The sequence below is a fragment of the Alosa pseudoharengus genome, unplaced genomic scaffold (genome assembly GCF_046254945.1).
Source record: "Alosa pseudoharengus isolate Yale_2024_CS ecotype anadromous, Long Island Sound unplaced genomic scaffold, YU_APseudo_1.1 YU_APseudo_1.1_scf_7, whole genome shotgun sequence".
Taxonomy (NCBI): domain Eukaryota; kingdom Metazoa; phylum Chordata; class Actinopteri; order Clupeiformes; family Clupeidae; genus Alosa; species Alosa pseudoharengus.
In genome coordinates this window covers 31,507,229-31,524,364 of record NW_027468859.1, presented here as the reverse complement: position 1 = coordinate 31,524,364, position 17,136 = coordinate 31,507,229, and the positions used below count along the sequence as shown (strand labels likewise).

General features: G+C 40.7%; 1 protein-coding gene across 1 annotated transcript; it reads right to left on the bottom strand.

Annotated features, from left to right (window-relative positions):
- Nucleotides 1-911: 911 nt before the first annotated feature.
- gnpat2 (glyceronephosphate O-acyltransferase 2) lies at nt 912-15,500 on the bottom strand. The gene is made up of 16 exons (XM_076272549.1): nt 15,371-15,500; nt 12,442-12,630; nt 12,081-12,257; nt 11,338-11,467; nt 9,375-9,502; nt 8,673-8,748; nt 8,168-8,319; nt 7,411-7,541; nt 6,759-6,982; nt 5,268-5,537; nt 4,063-4,142; nt 3,585-3,725; nt 3,099-3,198; nt 2,439-2,532; nt 2,247-2,308; nt 912-1,638 (listed from the first exon to the last, which is right to left on the bottom strand). The coding sequence occupies exons 1-16, from the start codon at nt 15,380-15,382 to the stop codon at nt 1,595-1,597; spliced, it is 2,010 nt and encodes a 669-aa protein (XP_076128664.1). The 5' UTR covers nt 15,383-15,500; the 3' UTR covers nt 912-1,594.
- Nucleotides 15,501-17,136: the final 1,636 nt, after the last annotated feature.

The following is a 17,136-nucleotide window of genomic DNA, read 5'->3' as shown; positions in this document are numbered from 1 at the left end:
TTTGTGTTTAGGTTGATCCCTTAACCACAAGCATGTCATGTGGCTAAGTAAAGAAATTGAATGGGGTTTGAATAGTTTCTGACATTATCATACGCAAAAAGATATTACCATGCAGTTTGTAAGAGATAGCCTAATATTAAAATGTAATTAGTCAGGCTATATTGCACAGTCCAAAACTAGGCCTACTCAAAATAGCACACATTTATCTTATTCCAATTTCCAAAGGCGTTTGGTAAATGTTGAAAAGGTCGCGTAATATTAAAAAAGTAGGCTAGGCTAGCCAGGGGTTCCCAAACTTTTCCACAAGGCCCCCCAAATACCACTATAGGTTCTGGCCAAGGACCCCCTTTATGTGTTCCATCGACAATACTACGGCAAATGTAAAAATACGTTAAGCTAATCCTACTAATGATTTATTAAGCAGATCGCGATGGAGCATAGTGTGTAAAAATTGCATTTGGGGCTTTCTGCTATATGAGAGCTATCACTCTACTATTATTCCCAGTTATTATCATGGAAAATATAATGTTCAGATATGTGACAAATTATTATAATGGCATTGTATTTTTCAAATGTATTTATTTGTTGCTTTTATTTTACCATCCAACTTGCTAAGGCCCCCCTGGCACCCCGGTCCCCACTTTGAAAACCACTGGGCTACGCTATCCAGAGCAAAAATCTAACAGGAAACTTATTTTGGGGGGAATGAAAAAAGAATATAGTCAAAACCTGCAACATAAACAGGTAGCTATCATCAGTTTCACCCATGGTTCTTACTGGCACTTTCAGGTGGGAGACCTGAGGACTACGCTAGCGGCGTGATACATTTCAGATGCAGACATTCTGTATTCTGTAATTTGATCACATACACATTCAAACAGCTGGAATAATAATAGAACAACCACACAAAATAACATTAGTGCAAATACTTTATTGTTACACAATTTAAAGGCAGACACTATAATTCACAGTGTTTTAACTACTTTTTGTTTTGTTGTTGTTTACAGAACATACTGATGAGGTCACTTAAGATTAGGCCACCTGGGAATGCCCCTTAAAATCACAACAGAGACTTTTATATAAAATTAAGTATTAATACTTGTATTAGGAGCTACATGTTAGTGCAGATCTCATCTACTAAGAAATAGGCTAGTGTTATGTAATGATTGGCAGTGGTTGAGGCTGAAGTCTTTCTGTGTGATGTTAGTCTTTGCAGAATATTAGAAAAGTCTGTATTACAATGGATCAACTGACAATTAGAAAATAATGACATTACAGTTCTCTCTTTCACACACACACTTCCACCTTCACCTCTCTCTCTCTCTGTGAGTGTTTGAGTGTGAGTGTGTGTGTGTGTGTGTGTGTGTGTGTGTGTGTGTGTGTGTGAGCGCGTGTGTGTGTGTGTGTGAGCGCGTGTGTGTATGCTATCTCCAGTTTAAAAGTTGACAGACTGAAATACTGTTTGGCAGACGGAGGCACAAAGTGGCCCAGCGCCGCTTATCTGACGGTGGAGGTAGTTTGTGATGGAGCCAGACCCTTGTTTGTTCATACTGGAAGTGCATACATGCGTCCAGGTACATGCACTTCCACTATCTCACAGTCTGGAGAAGGCTGCTGACTGGGCAGGTCTCCTCCCCGCTGTGGAGATAAGGCAACATATCACACAGTTAGACTATTCGACAGCTAGGCTATTACAACCATAGCAGGACAATTACCCAGGTCCTGCTCCAGCATATTGTAGGTCCTACACTCTTAAAACAAATGTTGTCCTTATCGTGTTGTTTGTGTGAATCGTGTTGTCCCTAATGTGTTATTTTCAACACACATTGTATAACAAATAAAAAAAAAGAAACAACACAAATTGTGTTGTCCCTATCTGGACACAGAGATGTGTTAAAAACAATGCAGATAGATAGATAGATAGATAGATAGATAGATAGATAGATAGAAATGTATTCTGCATTATTACAATATCAATAGGTTATAACAGCACAGTAACTTTAGTGTAAAGTTACACTGTAACATCAGTGTGAACGGTTCAGTTGTACACGATGGTAAAGATTAGAAAAGTGATACAGCAGTATGTTATTAAATACATTATATAATGCATTTACAAACACATTTATTACAATGCATTTGAATCATGATGGATGTGTCAGTCGCGCTGGCACACACACATTTATTACAATGCATATGATACAGGACAGCGAGATACGATAAAAGAATGGAAAATACAGGCCTCATACCCAAAATGTCTCCAATTCTCTGGATGTCAGCTTTGTTCACTCTAAACTTACTCTGGTCACCTCTGAAACAGTAAGACAAGAACAGCATCTTAATATCACATCTCATCCCACTGTCGATGCACTGGCTGGAGTACCTTACAGAACATCATAGTCATGATGGTGTGAGAGAAGGAATGTAGCGTTTTACATTACGTTTTCATTTTTGTTACAGCTTCCATCCTCAACAGTGTGTAGAGAACGTTCTTCTGTGTGTCAGATGACAGAGCCTCATAGGTGTGGAGTTCACCTGCGGGAAGAGATTTCATGCTACGTTTACAGGTGGCCGGCTATTTTCATAAACGGAAATTTTTACCCTCTCCGTTTTCAAAAATAACATCGTGCACACCTGTCAGTTTTCAGAAAAGTTTTCCTTTACACTAACCCGGGTATATGCCTTCAAGAGCATGCCAAACCTGTACGTTGCAGTGTAACGAGAAGCTCAAGCCCATGTTAGCCAATCAGAATCCCGAAAATAGCAACAACAGCAACAAATCACTTCCTCTTTCGAACTGGCTAAAAATCTCTGCCTCGTCACATAAATCTCCGTTTGTACCTGTTTAGACGCAAACGAACAAACAGAGTTTTCCCAAAAAAACGATCAGCCCGGAGTTTTTAAAAACTCTGTTTGCGGGGGGATAAAACCTTCGTCTGCATCTAAATGACAGGGTCAAACGCAGAAAAACATCACCGGTTGCATCGTTTTTGTTGTCGTCTAAACCACCTCAAAGTGTTGTGACATCACTAAGGATACCCCATGTAACCAGCCTACTATGGCTGGCCAAACTACGAGCTTTTAAAGCCCAACAGTCTCACCTGCTAGGATGAGTTTCAGAACGTAGGAGCGGAGCACCGGTATGTACTGCCTCTCGGTGAACACCTGACTGCCGTCCACAGTCAGATGCTGGAACACCACCTGTCCAGAGGTGTGCAGTCTCACTTAAACAGCATCCCAGATAGGCTAGATACAGTAGATAAGAACCACTGCTACAGAGTACCAGATGGTTAGATAGATAAGAACCACTGCTACAGAGTACCAGATGGTTAGATAGATAAGAACCACTGCTACAGAGTACCAGATGGTGACAAATAAAAACCACTGTGTGGGCTCCAAAAATATACTTCATTTATCTCTAAAAAAAGCAACATTTCGATTACACAGGATCTTCATAAGGCCAACAAAGACACATTTCCACTCCACCGGACAACAAAGATATCTGTTCAAATCTACTATATTGTAAATTAGATTTGCTTAGTTATGGCCAGCTTTTCAGCTGCAGTTTGAGATGCACCGTCCGTTACCTGATAGGTTTGTATGAAGGGTTGGAGGATGGCTCTGAGGAAAGATGCTATTTCTGGCTCATCTTCTGTCACAGTTAGCTCTTGACCAGATATCTGCAATGCCCCACACCTCAACAATAGCGAACACCCCTCCTCAAAGTCCTAGAGCAGAGAGAATGGTTAGGATAATGGATGGATGAACTTCCCAGATGTTTCTTGGTATTTTATGCCCCCAACGTTGTCTTCAAGGCAGTGCTGCCTGGAAGGCACTAGGGTTAGGCATGGGTTAAGGTTAGGGTAAGGGTAAGGTTTAGGATTAGGTGCCTTTAAGTCAGCGGTGGCAGCGCTGCCTGGAAGACGACGTTGGGGGCATAAAACACGATCGAGCTTCACAGATCAGAGCTATATTGGTCATATAACGGGATTTAAATATTGAGACTCTGGTTGGAGTGACCATCTCTGAAAATAAGAATGTAGTTAACCTGAAGCCATGGCTTACCTGTATAGCCATTCCAGGGACGAAAACAAACTCATTGGAAAAAAGCTCCTGCAGAAATTTGAACTGTGTGAAGACATCCTCTGTGAAGTAAGTAACACCAGCATATGCATCAGCTTTGGAGTATTTTGTTCAGTATTTCTGTCTGTTTATCTGTAAACAAATAAGGCTGGGCTGTTCGATGTAAAAAATACACAGTGAACGGCTCCATTTAGAGCATGTGATTCACTGCACTTCATGCTATGATGTGCATGATCACGTACAAATGTACTGCATTATGTTTTGTGGCTAAGGTATTTGTAGTCCCCTGTTTAAATTTTACATCCCCCTCAGACCACAGAATAGCCAGGTAGTATGCATACCTTCTACTTGCACCAAACAGGGTGAAGCTGCTTTAAGCTACCATGCAGTCCAGATATGGAACAAACTCCCTGATCACATTAAGACTTCTCCAACTATTGCCAGTTTTAAAACCCAACTGAAGACCACCCTCTTCTCTATGGCTTTTTCCTGTTTTTAATTTATTACAGTGCATGAAAATGCACTGTACTGTTCTTCCTAGGCTTCTTCTTCTTCTTCTTCTAATGCAGTTAATGCAGCTTCAACCGTTTAAGTTGGAGATACTTCATTCAAACTATGTTACGTAGGTCTTACTTAGGACATCTGGGCTTTGTAATATTTCATCTTAACTGTTCATTCATTCCAAATATATTAAACCTTATCTACCTCGCAAATAATTTAACCATTTAAACTATTCACCGATTTAACTGTTCAGTCATTCCAAATATATTAAACCTCATCTACCTAGCAAATAATTTAACCATTTAAACTATCAACCTATTTAACTGTTCAGTTATTCTAACTAGATTAAACCTCATCTACCTAGCAACCAATATAGTTTGTTTTTACTCTGATATTTTACATCATATTTTTTGCATTTTCATGCACTGTATTTCCTTCAGGAAATGCTTTTCTAGTTTGTATTGTTTTTTACTTATACTATTACTGTAATATGTTTTATACTTGTAATATGTTTCATACCAGTTTACTTTTATTTGAGGTAATGCCTTAGCTGTGTAAAGCACATTGTGTCTACCTGGAGTATGAAATGCGCTATATAAATTGCCTTGCCTTGCCTTGCCTGTGAGGTCATATCTCTCTGTAAAACTACTCTGCTATTTGTTTGCTTGTCTGTCGCTCACACTCACCCTTTCTGCTGCTGGGAGCGGTTGGCATAGCAACGGCGACCAGCGCAGGCCGCACAAACACATGCAGCGCCTGGTTCCTGTAGGAGGCGCACATGAGCACAACGGCGGCACGCTTGAGCACGGCCTCCTCCGGAGAGACGGACGACACCAGCGGCGCCGCCACGCTGGACCCCTGCTCGTCCAGCAGGAACACTCGCCCCTCCTCACAGCACACCAGCGACCCATGGAGGGACACGCTGGACAACATCACTTCCTCATCAGGGACCTGCGCTGAGAGGGGGGAACAGAGAGAGAGAGAGAGAGAGTAAGAGCGAGAGAGAGAGTGAAAGAGGAGAGTAGAGGTTAAGAAGCTGGGGTAGCGTGCAGTAGCCGTTGTGCTCTTTAGCAAGGCGCTTAGACCCAAGTTGCTCCGGGGACAATGTAATCCCTTGTAATATAGTTCACAAATGTAAGTCACTTTAGACAAAAGTGTCTGCTAAATTTCATTTAATTTAAATTGAATGTAATGTAAAATAAAGAATAACAGACATGTTTATGACTAATCAAAAAACAACAATAAAATCACAGTAACCTTCTCTACTCTCCCTTATTGCACAACACTTTCATTTCATGGCAAAATCTCTCTGGGAAAAGGAGCCACTTAACAAGCTTAACAACGCTGCTTTCGTTAAAGTTTCTTTTCTAAAGGATCCAGACTTGCACCATCACATGTTCTCATGTGGTGGGATTACCTCCACTAAACCCTCCTCTCTTAGTCTCCCACTTTCTCCCTTCCTCTCTACCCTTCTCTCCTCCCTCTCTCACCCCCCCCCCCCCCTCCTTTGGGACTTTTATGTGTGAATGTATTTATGTATGTTTGTATGGTTTTTGGTTTTGTATGAGGCGTGTCATGATTTTGTGGGTTGATAAATTATCTATTGGCTATTGACCCCCCCTCTCTATCCCTCTTTCTCTCTCTCTCTCTCCCTCTCCTTTTCTTCCCCACTCCCTCTACCTCTCTCTTTTTCTCCCGCCCTCTCGCTCTTTCTCTCCCCTTCTCTCTGAAAAACTGTGTGATGACAAAGACTACACCATGGCAACACTGTATCAGAACAGAACCAAATGCCATGCTCATGTTGTGATTCTGTGTTCTGTGATTGGTTCCTTCGTTGAGGTGAAAATCGGGTCCATGGAATCCAGGCTGCCTAGCAGCGCGAATAAAATCGTGCGCGTAAGGCAGCATGGGGAAACCCAGGCTAATGCTCATGAAACATTTCACAATTTCACTGAGCCTGCCTGTGCAATAGCATAGTGCTCACTCTCAAGCTAATACCACAAATGCGGCTGTGATCTTAGTGCTGTGTGAAGTGTACATTAAGTTGTCATATTCTTTCTTTTGTTAACTTTGTCTATACAACACATAATTATGCGTCATAAACAAATGGAGAAGAAGCTCCTCGAAACCTTCTAAAACTTGATGTGATTTTATATTTACTTCTCTTCAGCTCTTACCAGGCCAGTCCAGAAGGGCCCCAAACTTCAGCGCGAGGCCCCGTAGCCATGCGGTGCGCTGGGCGAGGCTGTCCAAGGCCAGTCCCCCGTAGTTCTGGAGCAGGACCAGGGCCATGAGGCTCCAGGGGCCGAGGACCACGCCTCTCTCCTGCAGACGCACCACTCCATGGGCCACCACGCTCACAAACGCCTGGGTCTCCTCGCTGGGCTTCTGGGGCAAGTCTCTGGACGAAGCACCGGTTATGAGAAGGGGGAAGTGGGTTTTAGAGAGACAGACAAGGAGAAAGAGAACAAAGGACACACATTTTAACATTCTGTATAGTTCATTAGAGTTTCAGTTTTCAAATCAGGGTTTGTCCAGATCACTGGGGCTTTTAGAAAGTTAAATGAACTCTTCCTGCTACTGAAGGAAGGCCAGATTTGTCACTTTACAGTACCAAACTGTAATACCAGGCAAGCACACTTGTGTCTAAGTTCCAATGTCAGTTCATGCACAGTGAACCTAAATATGCACTACTGGAGTAAAGTAAATAAAAAATGATATAAAATAAACAAACAAATTGTGCTACTGAAAAAGTCATGTTGAGAGACTGGTGGGATTCTTTTCTTTAAACAGGTAAGAGAGTTTACGAGCAAGTGTAGCAGTTCACACCTGGGCACTAAGTTATACTGTGATCGGCTGATCCTCCCCTTGGAAAGCTCTCTCACAGAGAGAGGCTGGCCAAAACACAGGTGCATGGAGCCGTAATCATCCTCCAGAACTTTGCGAGCTTTTAGGAGACCCTGACCAAGACAAAACAGAGATTTACAGGACCGGAATTGCATTAGTTTAACCCAGTGTTTCTCAAACTTTTCTCAAAGGAAGGACCACATAACTAACCAATAAAAAAGAAACACACGGACCACCTAGCTAAAAAAAAAAAAAAGAAAAGATTAGGCCTACATGTACTTCAACATTATATTAGCCTACACAATAGGTCTACTCACTGAACCACCTTGCTCATTGTCTTTGCACTTTGGTTATTGTGTCAGTGGATTCATGATTTAAACTGGCATATCTCAGTGTTGCAGAACTGTTCGGATTAATATACAAGTTGGTTCAATATTGCAAACGACTCATCTATATTATATTTTACCATGTCTGCTCGTGGACCACTTGGGATAGCTTGCGGACCACCAGTGGTCCCCGAACCACACTTTGAGAAACACTGTTTTAACCCAATTCTGACTGACAGCGGTAATCTGATTGATGAATCAAATACTCCCCAACAATAATTAACGAATGAGTGAAGCATAAATGAAATGCATTTATTAAAGGCGGATGCCTTTACAGAAGGCCACCAGGCTGTGAGGTTTGGAGCTGAAGGGCTGTAAGGTCCTATAAGGTGGTTTTAAGAATCCGAGCGTACCGTAGTGGACTCTTTTGGTTTAGGGACTCCCAGCAGCTCATGGGCCAGAAGAGACTCCTCAAGGACCCGATCATAACTGATGCTGATGGGGACCAGGCAGATGTCGTACACCTCACCCTTAAAGAAGGGCTCCAGGACCATGTGCATCATGCCTGCACAGTGCACGCACACACACACACACACACATACATGTACACACACACACACACACATGTACACACACACACACACACACATACATGTACACACACACACACACATGTACACACACACACACACACACACACACACACACACACACACACAGTTACCACTGTTCTCACTCCGGTCACTCCCTGTATGACCATGGATAGACTATGATTATCTTGCTCAACATTTTAACTTGTGACATTTCTGATTTTAGACATATCATTACCATTTGTACGAACATCCTTGCACTCCTGAAAAAACACAGCCCTGAGGTATTTGTCCTCATCATAAATCTATGATCCATGCCGCGCCTCACCTAGCTTGGGATTCAGAGACTTCAGTGTCCGGCTGCGCAGTCCTTCCACGTAGAACTCCAGAGGGGCAGAGCCGGTCTGTCAAGAACACATTCAGGTTCTTTTTACTAGGCATATTCATTCCAGTACAAAATAATCATCATAAATTCCTGGCATATCTATTAAACAGCAAATCAATACAGAGGCGGAATTCTACCAATATGTGTGTGTGTGTGTGTGTGGGGGGGGGGGGGGGGGGGTTTGGTCATTTGTCTATTTTGTCTCATCTGCAAGTGAAATTGTTGATAATAATACCTTTTTGGAACCAGTTTAACTCATATGGAGGAAGAGGATTATTACAGGCTTTGGGCAATAAGCCCTGGTGTGAAAGTACTTTATTGTAATTTATGATGTGAAGTCAGAGAGCAAACCTGAAGAAGCTGAAGGCAAAACTCAATGTTCGCTCCTAATAAACAATTCATGATATTAAACCAGTGTTCAATGATAATCTCTCTGTTTTTGAAGTCTGATATTCCTATGCATTACCAGCACCAGAGATGCGAAAAACAGCTAGTGCACATTTTGTCTTATTACTTCATAATCAACCTTAATTGGGCGATGACATAGATTGTCCAACAGACATACCCCAACAACAAGCCCTAATGTGAAAGTAATTTATTATCGACCTTAAATGGGTTATGATATAGACTGTCTAACACACATACCCTCACAATGGTCTTGACGTACTCGGACAGCACGGCCCAGTAGAGCTTATCTGACCCGATCGCCCGGCGGATAAAGAAAGCTCCGGAACGCCGTAGGATCTCCCCAATCAGCTTCATCCCCATGAGAGCTGGAGGCAAGGAGAGAGAGGGAGATAGAGAGAGAGACGGACAATTGGACAGAGAGGCACAGAGAACAGTCAATTACAAAACATATACAACCAAATCAATGGGTTGGCTTGTAAAGGTTATATAAGCTAATATGACCTATAGCAGTGGTTCCCAAACTTTTAACAGGCATGTACCCCCTGAGACATTATGATCTTCCGGAGTACCCCCAACACCACCAATGCATATACATATATGATAGGCCTACAAATGTGCTGAATATAATGATTTTAAATAGATCTGCACCTAATCTCACACACAATCGTCTTGTTGAATGGTGCTTGTCTTTGCCTTGTAACTGAAGATTTAACTCATTGAGCTTTCCAAATATATCGCTAAGATAGGCCAGCTTCATCAAGAAATGTTCATTAGTCAGCGTTTCTCAAACTGTGGGTCGCGCCAGGTGGGGCGCGAACTGACGTGAAAAACAAGAGTTTTTTTTATTATTTTTTATCTGTAGCCTAGGCCCAGGTATCACCCGATGCGCAATGGACGCACTGTGTTATTCATAGAGCGCTCGTGTCAAGGCAGCTTAGTTAGTCCCGACCTGAATGAGATTTTGAACGAGGTTGTGAGAGTTGTGGTGAATTTCATCAAGACCCGGCCCTTAAAAGCGCGTCTATTCTCCGCAGTTTGCGAGGGGATGGGAGCTGACCAAAAGGCTGTACTGTTTCACAGCGAGGCAAGGTGGCTTTCCCGAGGTAAAGTGCTGTCGCGTGTTTGAGCTCCGAGTCGCCTCTTCTTGGAGGAAGAGCGCATGTTTGAATCTGCAAGCACGTTCACTAATTTACCCTCTCTGTCTCCACTCTCGAATATTTTGTTAATGCGGAGAAAATATGTTTTTAATGTGCAGTGCAAATGCGGAAGTTAAGTTACCAACGTGGGATATAGAAAACGTTTGAAAATGCATATGACTTGGATCTTTTTTCGCGTACCCCCTGAAATCAGTCCACGTACCCCTGGGGGTACGCGTACCCCAGTTTGACAACCGTGGACCTATAGAATAGAACACCTGTCAGTTGTTGATTTTTGTGTTTTATGTCTTATGTCTAAAGCACCGTTCAGATTGAAAGTGATTAACAACATGAGACCATGTACTGTTGATGTAGTTCAGCAATTACAGGTGATGAAATAATAAGTTATGAGTGAATCGCCTTATATGTGAATGAGGCTTAGGTTCCTCTTGATGACAGTTAGGCTTATCTCTGCATACTGTAGGCTCAATAGTGGCTCAAGTCTGAGTCAGAGATAAGGTTCTCATTCGGTTTTTGTAACACCATCATGCTGAGACAGGCTATCTCAAGGGGCAGCCGTGGCCTACTGGTTAGCACTCTGGACTTGAGCAAGGCACCTAACCCCTCACTGCTCCCCGAGCGCCGCCGTTGAAGCAGGCAGCTCACTGCGCCGGGATTAGTGTGTGCTTTACCTCACTGTATGTTCACTGTGTGCTGTGTGTGTTTCACTAATTCACGGATTGGGATAAATGCAGCGACCAAATTTCCCTCACGGGATCAAAAGAGTATATATACTTATCTTACTTATACAACTGGGGAAGAAGAATTTGTGATACTTTCTTCACTATTCTGAATGTGTTTTATGATATACTGGAATGATATAAATGTATTTATAGAGTCAAAATTGGTTTGGACATTTCTTTGAGGTGAAGCCAGTTTGGCTGTCAACAACTGTTTGATGTCAACAATTTGGCTGTAGTGGGTCAACAATACTTATGCCCATATTAGGCTCAGGTGTGCATGAGAACCTAAAGGATGACTTTTAATTTGCAATAGATACTTGCGAATTCCTGCAGCAATGACGGGGATGGAGAGGTCATAGGTGAACAGGACATAGGAGAGAACCAGGAAGTCCACGTAGCTCCTGTGATTGGGCATCAGGATGACTGGGTACTCCTGAATGGCCTGCTGAAGCTGATGGACGGCACAGTACAAACACATGATGCACATTGTATATGTGTGTGTGTGTGTGTGTGTGTGTGTGTGTGTGTGTGTGTGTGTGTGTGTGTATGTGTGTGTAAAAGGAGGACACTGTTCATCTCAGCACAGAGACTTTTCAATATGCTCAATTCCATGCTATAGGTTATATTTGCATTTTACCACATAGTTTTATTTAAAGCACCCTGGTATCAACAGGATGCAGATTATATCAGTAATATTGCTTATTAATAAAGTCTTGATGTTTCAGCATTTTCTACTACTACAACCATCTTCTGGTTGGTTCTACAAGTTGAGCTACTGACACACATAGCAGGTTATTTTACACTGCTCATGATTGTAGCATAACCAGTGTCCACTGGCCCTATAATCGGTCAACCTCCATATAATTACAGCATAGTCGAGGGTCAGGTCATCCTCCACACCCGAGACCTTCCACGCTCCCCTCCTACATCTCACCCTGGTCCAGAGGCTATGGGAGGTACTGGATCTCCTCCACCCAACAAAGCTGCTGAGAGGAGCCTCCGCTGTCCTCTTCCCGACCTCAGAACTACACAATGAAGGTAAGTGACTGCAGTGAAGCACTCACCTTGTTCAGACCCTCCTCGTTTACCAGGATCCTGCGGAAGACTCTCTTGAACACCTTGCTGAGGGTGTAGCCCAGCAGCCGGATGAAGCTGAGCTGCAAGTTGTGCGACATCTCCTCTAGTATCCCAGCAGCCTCTTCTCTGATGACATCCACAGGTTCCCCACTCTCTGTGGCGACCTACACACGACATGAGGTTACTTACGCGCAAACATGGTGGAATATGTACGTAGAAAAAGTGTAACGTGTTGTGTACAACACACACACACACAAACACAAACAAACTCATATACACAAACAAACATACACACACACATTCACACTCTTTCTTACAACCCACTGCTTTCTCCCATTGGCGTCTCACCTCCTGTGTGACATAGCGTAGGTAGTGTGAGTCCAGCACTGCTTGGTGTAGAGCGCTAGCTGAGGTAGGTGGATGTCCTTTGTAGGGCTGGGGGGAAAATGTCCTTAGGGCATAGCTCAGGTCACTGTTCCTTCTCCGCTCCTCCAGAATGTCCGTAAACTCACCTGGCTCAGGTGTTTTTTCTGTACACTAAGGAAGTATCCATTATCATCAACAAGGGCCTAAACTTTCAACAAATCCACAAATGTTTTATTAAATCAACAAATAGTAGTTATTAATTATGTGTATCATTGAAGGTAGAATTTGATATTGGAGGGATAATAATAATTTGTCCATGTTTTTAAACACTGTCTTTTGCTTGCTCCTTAGTTACTACTTTGATCCCACAAATTAGCTTATTATTATGACATGGAGTGGATGATGGCAGTTATTAAAATAACCATGGTTTGATCAGTAGGCTAGCATAGCGGTCAGAAGAAGTATTACATATTGCGTCCAAGCTTTCTTAAGGCTACCCTAGCCTAGTAACCATGTCTTTAACTTTACCAAAGATCCTTTCATTCATCATGTCTCTGCCTTCACCATGTTGCAGAGACCGTGGTAAAGTTGGTTTTATATTGGACGTTGGATATTCGAAACATTCGAAAAATCTATTTAGCACTGACTACGAGGGTCGAGTTTGTGTCAAACCAACTTTAATGTGTTTAAACAAGGCCTGCCTATATTACACAAAGCTTCTTTTGTCCAAAAAACCCTTGTTTTGATTTTATGAATTTTTTATGCTGATAAAAGATTTCAATCTATTATGCGGCTTCACCTTTTGACTTACCCATACTAAAACACATCTCCTGAACTCGCCTTACTGCCCTTTCTAGTACAGAAAGCTTCTTTTTCCCTAAAACCTACTCTTTGATTTTATACAATTTTTAATGTTAAATGTTTCAAATCTATTATGCGGCTTGCCCTTTTGACCTACCCATGTCAAAACACATCTGGTGAACTCGGTTTACTGCTCTATATAGTACACAAAGCTTCTTTTTCCCAAAAACCCATTCTTTGATTTAATAAATATTTTTTAATGTAAAAAAAATGCTATAAATGCTTTAAATCTATTATGCGGCTTGACCTTTTGACCTACCCATGTCAAAACACATCTGTTGCACTCAGCTAACTGCCCTACATAGTACACAAAGCTTCTTTTTTTCAAAAACGCACTCTTTGATTTTATATTATTTTTTTTCTATTCAAAAATGCTATAAATCTATTATGTGCCTTCACCTTTTGACCTACCCATGTCAAAACACATCTGTTGCACTCAGCTAACAATGCTTCTTTTTTCCAGAAACTCACTCTTTGATTTTATATAAATGTTTTACTTTAAAATAATTCTATAAATCTATTATGTGAATTGACCTTTTGACCTACCCATGTCAAAACACATCTGATGCACTCAGCTAACTTCCCTACATAGTACACAAAGCTTCTTTTTTTCAAAAACGCACTCTTTGATTTTACATTAATTTTTTACTATTAAAAATGCTATAAATCTATTATGCGACTTCCCCTTTCGACCTACTCATGTCAAAAAACATCTGCTGCACTCAGCTAAATGCAAATATATTTTGTCCATAGCATTTTTGAATAGTAAAAAAATAATATAAAATCAAAGAGTGCGTTTTTGAAAAAAAGAAGCTTTGTGTACTATGTAGGGCAGTTAGCTGAGTGCATCAGATGTGTTTTGACATGTGTAGGTCAAAAGGTCAATTCGCATAATAGATTTATAGCATTTTTTTAAAGTAAAAAAATAATATAAAATCAAAGAGTGAGTTTCTGGAAAAAAGAAGTGTTGTGCACTATGAAGGGCAGTTAGCTGAGTGCAACAGATGTGTTTTGACATGGGTAGGTCAAAAGGTCAAGCCGCATAATAGATTTAAAGCATTTATAGCATTTTTTTTTACATTAAAAAATATTTATAAAATCAAAGAATGGGTTTTTGGGAAAAAGAAGCTTTGTGTACTATATAGAGCAGTAATCTGAGTTCACCAGATGTGTTTTGACATGGGTAGGTCAAAAGGGCAAGCCGCATAATAGATTTGAAACATTTAACATTAAAAATTGTATAAAATCAAAGAGTAGGTTTTAGGGAAAAAGAAGCTTTGTGTACTAGAAAGGGCAGTAAGGTGAGTTCAGGAGATGTATTTTAGTATGGGTAAGTCAAAAGGTGAAGCCGCATAATAGATTGAAATCTTTTATCAGCATAAAAAATTCATAAAATCAAAACATGGGTTTTTGGACAAAAGAAGCTTTGTGTAATATAGGCAGACCTTGTTTAAACACATTAAAGTTGGTTTGACACAAACTCGACCATCGTAGTCAGTGCTAAATAGATTTTTCGAATGTGTCGAATATCCAACGTCCAATATAAAACCAACTTTACCACGGTGTTGCAGAGAAGCGCCGAATACAGCAGACACAGTAGAAACGCATTTTTGAACGAGTGATGAATATCGTAGGCCTATATGACTTAATGCACTCATTACCGGTGACCGTCCTTAATGTAGGCTATAGCCTATCTAAATGATATATATCCTAACACCACATTTGCTTTATTGAATTCCGTTGTAGCCTACTGTATTAAACGCACAACACTAGGTCGGCTAGCACGACAGCCACTACACGACGACTCAGGGAAACTTTGTGGACGAACTTTATTGCCTGTCATGACATTCACTTGTCGGAGTGATCGAAGTGAAATTTAGCCCGGACGTCACTTTAATTCAACGGCCTAACGTTATGTTGTTTCGTGTCCCTAAGCGCGAAGACAAGTTCATTGAGAAAAATGAAAGCTAGAAGATTTCTGCTGTGTCGGCGTTTAGGCAATAAACGCAATCGACATAGTAAAACAGAAAGTAATATAACTACACCATACCAGAGTCTCCATTGTAGAAGGACGATGCGGGACGATAACAGGTGCGTTTGTTTGTTATTATTATTCAGAAGGGACTCGGCCAGCGAGATCCAGTCCTTCGTTCATGGAGCTACGACTGTAGGCTGCTTGCTTGTGCTGCACTTGCTGTTTGAAGCCAATGGGTAAACAGCCCGGTGGAAACTCCTCCTGGCACGGTCACGCTACAAGTGCCCCCCAAATAATCCATTTTAAAACGAAATGACCTTAAGTTACCCCATACATACTCTGTTGCCTCTGGAAGCAGCTGACTACTCGCACGATAGAAAGAAAACATTAGGCTACTGCACCATACCAATGATGCCTAAATCAAAGTATTTTAAACGCGTTTTCTTACGCACACCGTGTAAAAACGTTGTGCTTCTTTGTTTGATAGGCCCTAACACACTTAACCTTATGTCATAACCAAATGACAAATGGGTAGATAACAAATAGCAGAATTCAGACTGTCCATGTGTCACACACTTATAAAAAATGGCAATTTTTAAGAATTTATATGGAAATGTTGTAGGTCTGGTAGGTTCAAGTTCTGTCATATTAAAGTTTGTATTTAACTTTTGACTTAAAATAATCATCCAAACATAAAAAATGTCATATGGTGTGACTGTCCACCATGTGTGCGAACTTCCTAAAAAGCGCGTATATCCATAAAAAGTATAATTACTTTAAAGTTTTACCATGCATATAAAATATTTGGATGTTTTTTACAACCACAGAAAGTTTTGATGTTTATGCATGCTGTCCAACTAAGTTATAATCAAATATATTTTGTCCATAAAATGGTTGTCATATGGCGTGACACTATATTGTATATTTTGACCGGGCATTCATTTGGACATTATTATTGTGAAGAGGACCCTGCTTAACCAGGAAGTAACAATAGAATGTCAGGAGTAATTGGCATGGTCAAGAGGAGAGTTCTGCTTTTTAGATTTTTATATAAAAAGCTTTGAATTGGACATCATCAATCGTGGCCAAATTTTAGTGTCTTATGGTGTGACATCATTTGCCTAAAAAGTAGCTATTTTTCACAAATATTCTTCATGAATTCTTAAAAAGCACTGCTGCCATGTGGTCAGTTGCATGCTAAATAATAGTTAGCTGTATTTAACTGTCTAGAAAATTAGCTTAACTGTCAAAATGTCATATAGTGTGACAGCTTTTTTTTACACAAAAAAAGTCACACTATATGACATTTCTGTCACACCCTATGACCAAATTGCATTTTTACATAAAAGTTCTTGTAAAAACATGTTTTAAATTCAGATATTATATGTTTTTTTGTTAAATCTGTGATAATTGGGAAAAAATGTATCTGTACAATTCATATTTCTCATACTTTTTTCTTTTATGTTACCATGCGATGTAAGTTTAAAAAATAAATACTAAACTTTCATCTATTTTGCTGTTACACGCATACACCATTCATACAGTGACTTCAAAATTCATTGTTAATGATTTTATAGTCATTAAAAACCCTGTTTTGCTCTGACACATGGTGGAGTGGTGCAGTTCATCGTATGGCGTGACACCATGTCATTTGGTGTGACATTAAATAATGTCACAAAAAAAGACTTTATAATTGAAAAATCATTAAAACATCAATAGCACACAAAGGAAATGGTATCTGCAAGAACCTCAAGAATTTTGAGTGAGTTCTTACAAGAAATATCAGAATTAAGCTAAAATATCTGGTTACACTTAGGAGCATTCTCCACCTTGACAAAATA

Bases quoted from the DNA above. Each gene is read 5' to 3' on its own strand.
- gnpat2 (XM_076272549.1), bottom strand. The intron at 9,503-11,337 runs GCAAGTATCTAT...CCTTGCCTCCAG, and splicing joins CGTCATTGCTGCAGGAATTC to CTCTCATGGGGATGAAGCTG. The intron at 6,983-7,410 runs GTGTGAACTGCT...TGCTTCGTCCAG, and splicing joins CAGTATAACTTAGTGCCCAG to AGACTTGCCCCAGAAGCCCA.